This window comes from Ceratotherium simum, chromosome 1 (genome assembly GCF_057802395.1).
Source record: "Ceratotherium simum simum isolate JZ-2026a chromosome 1, ASM5780239v1, whole genome shotgun sequence".
NCBI classification, from domain to species: domain Eukaryota; kingdom Metazoa; phylum Chordata; class Mammalia; order Perissodactyla; family Rhinocerotidae; genus Ceratotherium; species Ceratotherium simum.
In genome coordinates, this window is record NC_141900.1 from 105,276,499 (window position 1) to 105,289,785 (window position 13,287).

At 37.9% G+C, this 13,287-nt stretch overlaps 1 protein-coding gene across 13 annotated transcripts in view; it reads right to left on the reverse strand.

Moving 5' to 3' along the window:
• Positions 1-13,287, reverse strand: part of KMT2C (lysine methyltransferase 2C) — a 277,698-nt gene that overhangs the window by 174,119 nt on the left and 90,292 nt on the right. For 12 of the 13 annotated variants that reach the window (XM_087433406.1, XM_087433446.1, XM_087433401.1 and 9 more), the window contains 2 exons: positions 5,983-6,124; positions 267-467 (listed from right to left, as the gene is read on the reverse strand). In XM_087433406.1, the coding sequence (XP_087289532.1) occupies positions 267-467; positions 5,983-6,124 (343 nt within the window). The remainder of the gene's footprint in view (positions 1-266; positions 468-5,982; positions 6,125-13,287) is intronic. The other variant, XM_087433390.1, reaches the window with a different exon arrangement.

The following is a 13,287-nucleotide window of genomic DNA, read 5'->3' on the forward strand; positions in this document are numbered from 1 at the left end:
TTGTTTAAAGTTTTCTTCTAAAAGTTAACTTTTGTGATTTTGTTTATACACTTATACGATAAACTTTTTCTAAAATAAGAAATCTTGAGAAAAAGTGTGTTTGTTGGGTTAATGGTGAGTCATACAGCATCCATACGAACCTATGAATGTTGAAAACATGAGAAAATCTTCATTAACAACTCCTTATATATTCATGAACATTGTGGTGAAAATAAATTATATCAAGTCTTATTCCATTCCAACCATTTAATTTCAAAATTGCTTACTTTCTCTGTCCTCTTTGTTTTCGTGGTGCTGAGTTTGGTATCTTCTCACAGGTTCCGTCGCTGTGGTCATCAATGTCCTTCCTGTTAGAAGGTTGGTTTTTCCATGGCAAGATAAATCCAGGCGTTACTCTAAATTGTTTCAAGTCTCCTTGTCCTAAGGAACTTTTTTCACCACAGTAACAAAAAGCACAGAGCTGTTCACTGGTAGAAATGAAACGTAAGGAAGACAGAAAAGGAGAAAGCAGTTTTATTTAACTATTTTAAGTGACAGACAACTACAGATATTTCTGCTTTAAAATTAAATACTATGTCTTTAGTGCAAGCTAAGCTTTTATATATGTCTATACCATAAGAATAACTAAGTTTAATAACAATTATACATTTGAAACTCTACTTTTCCACAGTATGATTTGTAAAGTAGTAAACATACCAAACTAAAAAGATTCTAGTTTGTACTTAGAAAAACAATTTTCTTTTAAATCTGATTCAAGGGGCTGGCCCGGTGGCGTAATGGTTAAGTTCGTGCGCTCTGCTTCAGCAGTCCAGGGTTCACAGGTTTGGATCCCAGGCACGGACCTACACACCACTCATCAAGCCATGCTGTGGTGGCATCCCACATACAAAATAGAATAAGACCGGCACAGATGTTAGCTCAGTGACAATCTTCCTCAAACAAAAAGAGGAAGACTGGCAACAGGTATTAGTTTAGGGCCGACCTTGCTCACCAAAAAAAAAAAAAAAATCTGATTCAAAAAACTGAAGTATTAAAAAAGAATAAAGAAAGTAAAGCTAAGGCTGGGGAAGAAGGCAGAGTTTAATGAACACTCAATTACATACCAGCTCTGTAAAACAAGTGGTGACAAAGTTCTATTTAACCAGTGGATGGAATGTTCTTTATGCATGATATATATACCAAACACACACATACACACATGGAAAGATATAAAAATATAAATTTAAGTGGTTACTGGGTTAAGCAGTTAGTGACTAACGGAGTTAGTGAAAGGGTTTAATAGGGGTAGGAAAAGGATGAATGGGTGGAGCATAGGGGATTTTTAGAGCAGTGAAACTATTTCGTATGATACACCGTAATGGCAGATACATGACATCATGTATTTATCAAAACTCATAGCAGTATATAACACAAATAATGAACCATAATATAAACTACGGACTTCAGTTAATAATAATGTATCAATACTGGTTTATCAGATGTCACAAATGTACCACACTAATGCACAACGCTAGTAATAGGGGAAATTGAGGGGTGGGGGGGATGGAAACTCTCTGTACCATCTACTCAATTTTTCTATAAACCTAAAATTGTTCTAAACAGTAAAATCTATTAATTAAAAAAAAAACATTTAAAAAATTAAAGGACAAAAAACAATATACACTTATAGAATATATGCCTAATAAGGAACCCTTATAAAGTACAGAATTTAAAGAACTACTCCTCTTGGATATATTTTCTCTTCATAATACATTCATGGCTGCTATACCCAAATCTTTCTTCTCAGGCATTAAAGTTTCCACCATTACCTCTGTAGTATCTACTCCATGAACTTTCATAATGTCTTACATTAACAGGTGATAGAAATAATCTATAATCTTTTTAGGTGATTTTTTTTAACTTAAATTCATGTTGAGCCTCTCAACTAATGCCCTATTGTTTATGAAAGTTACCTATTTAAGTTTTTCCGATATTACCTATTTCAATTTCATAATAAACTGTTGCCCACTGATACTGAGACATACACAAACACACAATTAAATGTGGTCTACTTCAAGAAAAATAAGGCCAAACAGGAAAAAATTTTTTTTTCTTGCCTAAAAGATACTACCACCAGTATCCTTTGCCAGTATCTTATTAATTTTATAATTTTCTTATTTATAATTTTCTCTAAGCTATTAAGTTTACATTTCTTTCAGCATATCCCATTTCTGGTTTGTTTCCCCTAGAAACATTATCTTTGAGGAGCAACAATCAGACTAACATCACGATCAGAAAATGAAGCAATACTTTTAAAGTATTGACAGAAAATATCTTACCTTCAATTTCATATCCAAAACCATCACTCAAATGTGAAGGTGTAGTAAAATTATTCCAGGCTTATAAGACCTCAGAATTTTTGCCACACAACAGACCCACAGTGAAAATATTTTTAGACAAGTACTCAAACTATTAAAGAATTAGGAAAGGCTGCAAGAGATACAGGAAGTAAGGATAGTCAAACATCTCAGAGTAAATTATATTGTTAACTTTAAAAGGGGGAGGGAAGAGAAATTTCTGGCTTCTGCTTTGGATGTAGAGAGCTACAAAGAGCAGTGTTCCCACCTTCACAACAGAAACTTGCCAATCTACAAATTCACTCTTCTTGAACCCATCAAATTGCAGAAGTTGCAGGGCAATCAATTCACCTGCAACTGAATGAAAGGCACTTCCAAAAGAGACGAGACACAAGCACTTGCTTAACCTGGAAAAGAGGCCACTGGACGTCATACAAGCAGGACAAGAAGAATTCAGGGAAAATTGTTAACAAATTGCTAAAGGCCAAGCGTGAGACAGTGTGAGAATACAGACCATCCGTGACCCACTGACACAAAGGGAATCCTAACCCACTCACAGGCTTCTCTCCGTGTACCTCCCCGGGTGCTCGTGCACCACACACGGGGCATAATAAAGAGCCCTGAGGATGTGCCAGTCACGGTACCAGCCTGGAGAGGGAACAGCAGTGATATGGGGAAGACACAAAGACTCATCCTGATCTTTCTCCCTCATTTTCCATGGGGAACAAAAGCCTTAGGCAAGTAGGAGAAAGACAGCAAAACACCACCCTGCAATGGTAAAGACCAACTATGGATGAGGACTAGAATGGAGGGGGGGGGGGGGGGTGGAGTGACCTTTAACCCTGGAGGAGGAACAAGACTATGCCCTAGACCCAGATCATTACAGGTCTCCCATAGCTGGGGCAATGGTGGGATCACTGAGAACACCAACCCCAAGACCCAGGGACACAGTGCCTACTAAGAGAAAAGCTGAATCAGAGCAAGAAATGTCCTGCCCGTCCACTCTCCCTCAGGAACTCTCATACACGGCTATGGGAACGTAAAACAGTACAGCCACACTGGAACACACTCTGGCATTTTCCTTTAAAATTCTCTCTCTCCTAGGTATTTACTCAAGTGAAATAAAAACCCTATGCTTACAGCAAAACTTGTGAGTGAATTTTCATACCAATTTTATTCATAATTGTTAAAAACTGGAAACTACTCTAAAATCCCTTAACTAGGAAATGAATAAACAAACTGTGGTAGGTACCTCCATAATGTAGAATCCTAATCAGCAATAAAAAGGAAACAACTACTGATATATGCAATAACATAGACGAATCTCAAATGCATTATGCTAAGTAAAGAAGGCCAGAATCACAAGGATACGAACTTTATGATTCCATTTATACGATGCTATTGCAAAGGTAAAACTTTGCAACAGGGACAGAAAATAGGTAAGTGGTTGCCAAAGGCAGAAGTTGGGGTCAGAGGTGACAACAAACAGGCATCAGGAATTTCTTTAGTATGATGGAACTGTTCTTTATCTTGTGGTGGGAGTGGTTAAATGACTATGTACAATTGTCAAAACTCACTAAATGGGTGAATTTTACTGTATGTAGATTAAACCTCAATTTTTTTAAATGTGAAAAAAAAAGGGGGCCAAGACAAAGAAAACAGAAATAAGAAGGATATATTTAAAACTACTAGAAAATGAAATGCTAGACGACAGATGCAAAGAGATAAGAAAGGATGACAAAGCGCTAAGACTAAGAAATCGATCAGACCTATAAGTTTGAAATTCTTTCAAAATTAAATTCAACAGGGTAAAGAAACACGAGGTCTGAATCTTAAGTTAGGTAAACAATCTTAGAAACAAAATATAATGTATAATCAATAGAAAAAAATATCAATCCAATAGAAAGCAGAAAAACGTACTGCCTTCACAGAGCTCACAAGATAGCAAGGGAGACAATAATCAAATGAGCTGTTGGGAAATAATAAGTGCTACAAAGAAAAATAAAGCAGGATGAGGGGGTAAAATGTGGTAGGGACTGCTGTTTTACTTCTTTTTCATCCTACTCTTTTATTTTGAAAAATTTCAAACCTTCCCTCACATAGGAGGGGAGGGGTAGAGAACAGTATAAGAATACATGTATACCCTAACCCAGATTCAAATCATGTGCTCCCTTCCTAAACTGACTGAAACTAAGTTGAGACAACATGACACTTTGTTATAAGCAGGGTCCTTAGGGAAGGTGTCTCTGGGGGAGGTAAGCCACATGAGAGAGAGTCCAGCAAGCTCTAAGGCCCTCAGACAGAAACACAATCAGTGTGTGTCATCAGAGGCAAGGAGCAGGCAAATGTGATGGCAGCACAGGAAGTAACAAGAGAAGGCAGAGAGGCAGCCCGGGTCAGATCACAACCTGTAAAACATGGTGTGGATGTGAAATTTCAAATATCATTTAAATATTTAATTTAAATATAATAGACAGTCATTAAAGAGAGTTGGGGGGAAACCTGATTTACATTTTAGAATGATCATTTTTGCAACTGTGCTAAGAACAATCTGGACTGAGGAAGTAAAGAGAAGAAATAGAGAGAGCAGTTAAAAGGTGACTAAGGTTAACAAGGGCTTGAACCAAGATGGTAGGCAAGTTAAGAGGTAAGTACTTGTTTACAGTATTTTCTAAAGTTGATCTGTGGACTTTAGGATATAAGATATGAGAAAAGATAGAAATCAAGGATTAACTCAAAAGTTTTTGGCCTAAGCAACTGCGTGAATATTGGTATTATGTACTGAAATGGAGAAATCCTGGGGAGTTTTGGGGCAGGGGTGGGTCAGAATCAAGAGTGGTTTTGGATGTGTTACAGAGGTGAGGTGTCTAGTACACTTCCAAATGGAGATGTCAAGCAGAGAGTCTGGAGTTCAGAGAAAGGTCAGCCCTGGAACTATAAATGTGGGGTTCATGAGCACACAGACAGGATTTAGCTATCTGATTGAATGAGAGTTCCCAGGGAGTGAGTAGAGATAAAAGCACACAGGCTGAGGACTTTGACCTGAGGACTCCAACATTATAAACGTGGGGAGTCTCGCAGAAGCCAGCAAAAGATAAAATGAGGAGGGGAGGTGTGCCAAAGCAAAAGAAAGAAAACATTTCAAGAAGATGCGAATATTCAACTGATGGATGATTTCATAGTTTTATTCATGTCTTTCAAATAAGGTCTAAAAAAATACAAGAATTCAAAGCTGAATTATACACGGATTATAAGGTCCTGTATTTCTTTTTTTAAAAGAATGAAGAGAGGGTAAGAGGCAAGTGTATAAACTTAAATTTACAGGTAAATATCAAAAATCAATCCGTATGCTAAAAGTTCAGAGTTATTTCTCCTACTAGGAATAGCATACTGGGAATGTTCTGTGCTGGTCTGAGGAGAGTAGAGGAACATGCTAGGCTATCGCTCTGTTCTATATCACCTAAGCCCACACACATACTCTACCCCAACTACACACAGAGGTATCAGCCTCAAATTTAAAGCTACAAAATAATAAAATTCCATCCAGATTGACATCCTAAGCTCGTACTCTGGATTTTCTCTATGGTCAACTCACTACCCTTCCTCCTGAGGCTAATCTCCAATCCAGCTGTGTTCACTCTCTAACCTGATTTTGGCTTCTACACCAACAGAGACCAGGGAGCTTGCAGATTCCTCAGACACAGAACGCTGAAGGACTGGGATTGGCTGTTTGCTGTTGTCCACTTCTCCTTCAGCATCCTCTTCTGCAGATTGTTCTTTGATTTCTGCTTAATAATAAACAAGAGAATATAAAAAGTCATTTTTATGTTTATATCAATCTTTGGTGAATTTATCTACAAAGCATATATCATAAAGGAAAAAGAAACAACAAATGACAATACTTCACCAATACAGGACAAGTACGTACATAATTAATGGCACTGTTTATATTTATTCTGTATTGTAAAATGACAATCAAAATAGTGTAAAATGTGGCATACTTTTCCCCAAATTACAACTGACTCAGAAAAGTTTCATCTTAGTAATAACTGTTAAGAACCTTATCTTCAGGATTATAGCAGTTAGTCTACAGAACAAATGTATTTCAATGTGACTCATTAAAAAAAAGTTTCCTCATAATTTATCAATTGAAATTTTCATTAATTTAAAACAATCATTACACCCTCTAATTATCAGCCATTCTAAAAGCTAAATAATTGAAAAGAACACACCTTGACTCCCTTGCCTTTTTCAATTGTCCTCAAGACTCCAACCCCAAACGTCTCACACATACTTTCTTAGGAGGCAACCTCACTGCTGAGAGGATTTTCAAACACCATCACCCCTAATATTATTCTTCTCTTTAAATAAAAATGACATAGTCACTCTGTCTCTCATACTGTATTACTAGACATTAATGGACATTATCCTTCCACCATGCTCCTGATGCAATCCCATGCTCTTGACTTGATTCTTTTTTTCTAACTCGAAATTTACTCAGACCTTTCTGCACCACCCCCAAACCAAAAACAAAATAAAAAAAACAGTTTATAGTCCTTCAAGCTCCTCCTCTCTGTCTTTCTTTCCTTTTACCACCAAACTTCATGAAATAGGACTTTGGAGTGACTGCACTCCATGACCTTCCCCCTCAACTAACCCTTCCTAATGCACATCATCCTCCCACCACAGCACTGTTCTCTCCACCACCGCTGACAGCAACAGAACTAACAATCCAGGGGCCACCTGCAGGCCTTCAAACATTCTAGAAATTCATCTAGCACCAAAAACTACGTACTCGTTAGTGAAATGCTCTTCTCCCTTTTGTAAGCTGGGAGATATAACAGATTACTATAGGCTTTGAAGTCATCAAGACCGGTCTCAAGTACCCGTTCTACCAACTACTAACTATACAACTTTATGTAAAAGTCATCTCTCTCAGCCTCGATTTACTCGCCTGTAAAATTAGAAAACTAGCATATATCTCATGAGGTTGTTAACAAAGATTAAATGGTCTAATATCTGTGTCTTCAGCTGTGCCTTTTAGACTTCTAAAGGTGGGTACAGCCCTCTCTCTGTCCTTCTGTGCTCTTATTTGAAGAACTTAATTATTATCGAGGTTTCAACAATCTTCTGGACTTAATGATTTTCAAATCAACATCTCTAGCCCTAACTCCTCTCTTGAGTTCTAGACCATATTTTAACCGCATACTAGACATATCTAACGGCTTGAACACCGACTTTCACACCAAATTTGATCTCATCTCTCAGATTAGCACTTCAATCTGACTTCTCTATTTTCGTGACTATCAAAAGTCTGCTAGATTCAAAATGAACTCTAGAGAACTATTTTGACAAATGAATAATTCTGAGAACTATTAATCATTTAATTAGAAAAACTACAAATAATTATAAATCCTGTCAAATCATAAAATTAATGATAAGATGAGGCAAACCGATGGTCTTGGTTTTCCTATTTAAAATAAGATATTTCTTTTTTAAGAAAAAGTTGAAATAGAAAAGTTGACCATAAATTAAGTGCTTGTGGAGCCTATCAATCATGGTGTCTGTCCTGTCTACTCCTAGCCATAAAAAACTGATATAGAGTACCTAGAATCAAATCTACAAATATAAAATACATTTGTATCAAAGAAGGATTATAAAAAGATTTACAAATTTTACTATATAAAAATATTAAATTTCTATATATATGACAAAAGATCCCATGAACAAAATGAAAAAATATGTCACAGACTGAAAGAAAACATTTGTCTTCCCAAAAAGGTATTCAAATCCAGAATACACAAAGAACTCCATAAACAAGGCACAGAACCCTGTAGAAAAACGGACAAAAGACAAAATCCACACTTTCTTTTATATTATTCAAGTTTTAGTAGGAAACATAACTGCTCAGCTATAGATTTTATTTGCCAACCTTCTTTGCAGCTAAGCATGGCAAGTTCTCACCAATAGAATATGACCAAAGCAACTTCTACATCACCTAAAAGGAAGAATTTGCTCTGGACTAAATTATGTTCCCTCTTCCAATGGACTGGAACACTGACACATTAGCAACCCAGCTGCAATGCTGCAGGTAAGAACAACACTCTAGGGGAGGCCAGAGAAACAACATGGAAGGAACTCGGGTCCATAAACAACCATAAGGAACAAAGACGCCCCATCAGCCTGGACCTCTCATTCTCAGAAATAATATATGAAAGAAAAATAAATTTGTTTTATTTAAGTCACTGCTGTATTTTGGGGTCTCTGTTACAGTAGTTTAACCCGTGCCCTAAATAATACAGAAACTAGTACCAAGAGTGAGGAACTACCATGACAAAAAACTTAAAACAGGTGGATTGGTGATCAGGCAACGAGAACAGTGATACTGGAGTTTAGAAATCAACTGACCCTTTTTATGCTGTATAGAAATGTTTGGTAGAACTGTGACCTGCAATAACTTGGAAAGCAGACCAGGTACCTACAGAGAGCCTCTAGCTCTAGGGAAAGCATCCGGAAAGAACCAGAGTTATTTTGTGTTGCCTGCCCTCTAAGTGCTTTTACAACCAAAGATAGACAGCAATACAGTTCGGCTAGAGAGATTCCCTCTGCCTACTGTATTCAAAGTACTATAAAATGACCATATACAAAAACACCTTTAAGGAAGCATTTCATTTCTACCCAGAGATGTCCAGAGCACAGGTGGGATATGTTCTTTTTGTACCATTCTTATTACTAGGTAACAAGAAAGGGTAAGAGTCAAGAGAAGAGATGACAAGAACTTTAAAGGAAGAATAAGAGTGCCTCAGAAGCTTACAAACAATGAGCCAAATGGACCAAGGTCACAGGCCATTACATGCCCCTGGGAACATTCTCCTTCTAAGAGCCAGCTCCGTTTAGCCTCCACCCCAAACTGTGTTCCCTCCAGAGGGAACAACCTGTCTGCTCCCTCTTATTATGTTGCCATGCCCACTTAGGGCCACTTCTCTTCTTCTGGCAAATTGTAGCACAATCCCAACCACTCCCTTATCTTTGTCCCCTCAAAAAGAAAATAGATAACACTTTCAACAGTTTTAGGGGCTTTTTAATTGCTTATAACTAAGGGGAAATAAATAGGAAGGCAGTCTGTCTCTGTCTCTCTCTCAAATTAAACCTAGAAGGAAATGGGAAGGTTAAACATGAATGCTAACAGTAAGTTTTCAGGTGTACAACCTTTCGAAATTACGTTCCCTGCATTTCAGAGGGGAAAAAATAGATTCAGACTACAGGAAATTTTTTTTTAAGAAATGGAATCAGGAAAATGCCATATCCACAAAGAGGAGAATAGTAAGGCAGGCTTACTGGAAGGTGAGGGGATGGAGCACAAAGACCAGGCAGGGTTCTGCTCTGTTATACACAGGGTCACTAGGAGTCGTTCGTTATCAACTCCACGGCACTAAGAACAAAGGCTTTAAGAGTTCATCCTGTTCTCTCCTTTCTCCTCTAGCTATTATTACTACTGGCTCTGCCCATGATCCTAACCTGGATCTGCTAAAGAAACAGTAGGGATTGGTGGGTTTTGGTTTTATTTTTGGCTTCGATTTTGTTGTTTTGGTCATTTGCTCTTTAAGGAATAAGGAGGAATCTTATGACTGCTTCCCAGGGAACAGTTCCACAAAATAGGTATACCTAAATATGTGAAACTATATATAATAACAGAACCTATCTTTTTTAACTGTCATTCTTCATTTAGCAGAATAAGTTAGATATTACTATCCATCAAAGTCAAGGAAGGACAATTAAGCCAGTGTTTATGACTCTCTCTTCTCCTAGCCCAAGTCTTCAAAAGATTGCCAAGTTTGGCAGCAGAATGTGAAATGGACTGCTCTGGTTGAAAACAACATCCAAATACCCAAACCAGAGATGTCAACCAGAGAGGCTCTGAATGAAACGACTGAACCCAGTGACAACTGCAGGAATAGTTCTAATGCCAGTACTTGGTTATCTGCAGTTTACTTCTAAGAATACACTCTTGAACACCATCCTGTGCTTGTACCTAAAGCAAGAAAGCTAGCCATTCAACAACAAAAAAGTCCAGGCTCAGCTACTCTGCCATTTAGCAGAGTTTTGGCCTTTTATTAGGTTCTAGTCATTCAAATGCCTACAGTCCAAAACTGTGGAAATTGGAGCAGGCAGACTTTTTACATTTTAAAAATTTCAGTGTTATATTTTTCTTTGATATAAAATCCCCAGTGTATCTTTCCCCTTACTTTGAACCTGACCTAAAATACAGGCAATGCTGCTTGGTCACTAAATGCTCTAAAGCCAGAAAGGCGGAGTCCGCTCCAACCCTGGGGATGATTGGGGCGTGGGGTGGGGGGTGGGGGTGCTGGAGAGAGATTTCATCTGTATCACCTACCTGTGTTTAATCTCGAACCACTAGGTGGCACAGGTGCGGTATTAACTATACTAAAGAACCTCATCATGTGTAAGGAAGTTCCTAAGAGAACTTGGATAGCCTATGCACTTCATTCAATGGTACCGCCTATGTGCTAGGCAAATCTTCAGGGATACAAAGGTAAATGGGATATGGCAGTAAATTAGCTCTAACCTTGCCCTTACACAATGCATTCTACCTCCCATAACATAACTCTTACTTAATCCTAAATAGTTGATTCTATGATACGAAAAAGTTTAAAATTAACAGCAAAGCCTGTTTTGCTGTGTTAGTTAAAAACAAAGGCTTGTAATCAAACGGTCCAGAATGTGCATCCTAGCTCGGTCATGTGCTAGCAGCGTGACCTTGGCAAGTTACTTGACCTCATCTCAATCTCAGTTTGCTAATCATTTAAAAGATAGCATATATCACCTAGTATAAAGCTGCCTTTGGGATCAAAAAAGATAACAGATGTAAAGCACTTAACTCAAAGCTTTAAGTATATAGCAAGTGTAGGTATGTGGCTGCTATTCTGATTATCTACATTCACAGACTATATTCTAACCATGTATTTACTTTCCCACCTAGTTGGATATCACCCACTAGATAGCGAACTCTTGGTGTCACATCACACATTATTAAATTGTATCGTGGGAAGTAATAGGAATAAAGAGAACATTTATTTAGCACCTCCTGGCTCTGTGCTAGGGAGTTAATCAATCATTATTTTAGAATGATTTTTCACCAAACACAATTTTGAGTACCTACTACGTACAATACATTCTATTCCAGTGGTAGCACAAAAATAGTCAGGATCCCTATCCTTAATGGATCTAGTCAGGAGACTGCAAATGATGACAACAGGATACAATAAGTGTCATGATGAAGGTACAAGTTCTGATGGGAGTTAAGGGAAGAAGTGGGGAGTACAGCTTAGAAAGGCTTCAGAAAGGTATTAAAAGTCCAGCTAAAACTAAAAGGACACACAGAAGTGTGCCTAATAGTTCTCTCACTTACTTCTCCTCTTTTAAAAAAGAATAATATCTGACAAATTATCCTCTTTGAAAGATAAAGAAACTAAAGTCTGAAAGTTAAACAACAAGCTTAAGATCACACAGCTAACAGGAAGCAAAGCTGGGATGCAAAATAATATGAAAAGAATATTTAAAAAGGAATATTCATGGCTAACTTTCAGTAAGTAAGTGTTTACTATGACATGGCCAATGTTGTAAGTGGCTAACATGCATTAACTCAAACTTCACAACAACTTTATGAAAATGGCTGCCAGACCTGGGATTTTATACAAGCTTGTAAGTTAGTCTGTTACTGTTTCATAGATGCTAGCAGAAGATACAAGACTCCTGGATCAAACACAAAGGACTGTATTACTGTATTACTCACTGCACACCAAGTAGCACAAGCATAAGGTTATTGCTGCCAGTTCCCGTTTGGCCCCCAAGTCTCATGGGGCATCACCATGGGCCCAAGAGAATGCCTGAACTCACAGTGAATTGCATTACAAGGAAGGAACAAAGAGCGAGGGGAACCCACTGCTTTTGTAGTAAGCATTAAACAAGCCTCCTGCTGGTCCCAGAGGGAGACACTGCCTCATTCTTGAAGGCTGCTCACTGCAAACACAACCCTGCGAAATGGCCCAGATAAGGAGCAAAGGCCTTCCATTCTTGTCTTACCCAATAAGATGTGTAGGGTGCAAGAGATCCACAGAAGAGTATGTCCCAAAAGTAGCTACTATCATCATCTCCATTTTACACATGAGGAAACTAAGAGGTTGAGGAACTTTGCTCAAGAACACAATTAGCAGAGGAACCTGGATTCAAACACAGGCAGTCTGGCTCTAGAGCCTAAACTGCTAACCACTTACTTGAAGAGTGTGAAGAGTGTGAGTGGAAGTGAAGAAACTAAAGAAAACAAAATAACTGCAGAACTGAAAACAAGAGGAACCACATGAAGCAACAACAACAATTCTGAAAACAACGTTGGTGATGTGGAGGATGGACTAGAGAAAAACACACAGAAGAATCTAAAACAGTGGAAGTAATGAAAGAAGATTAGTCAAGGAAGACGAATAACACATACAACAAATATGCATAATTACAACAAATATGCATAATTACTATTACTTAACAAAGAAAATAGACTGAATAGAAAAAAATATTCAAAGAATCTACGGAAGGAAACATTCTTGAAACAAATAAAGATCGAATCTGCAGATCAAAGCAGCTCAATGAGCTGCCTACCTACCTGTCCCAGCCCTTAACAGAGACAGCAGATAAAAGGTAAAGAAGCAGACGGAGGATCTCCACAATATAATCTATAAGCATGACCTATGTAGTAAACATCATGGTTGCCTCTTGGCATCCATTCTATGCCTCTGCCATTGAAGCCATCACGCTATTCCTATTCCTATCTCTAGGAGTGAGCTCTGACTATTGTACTGGGGTTCCAAAGACTGGTTTACTTTTGGAACAACTGGGTCAGCGACAGACATATGATCTAAACTAGTCCTAGAATTCTGTT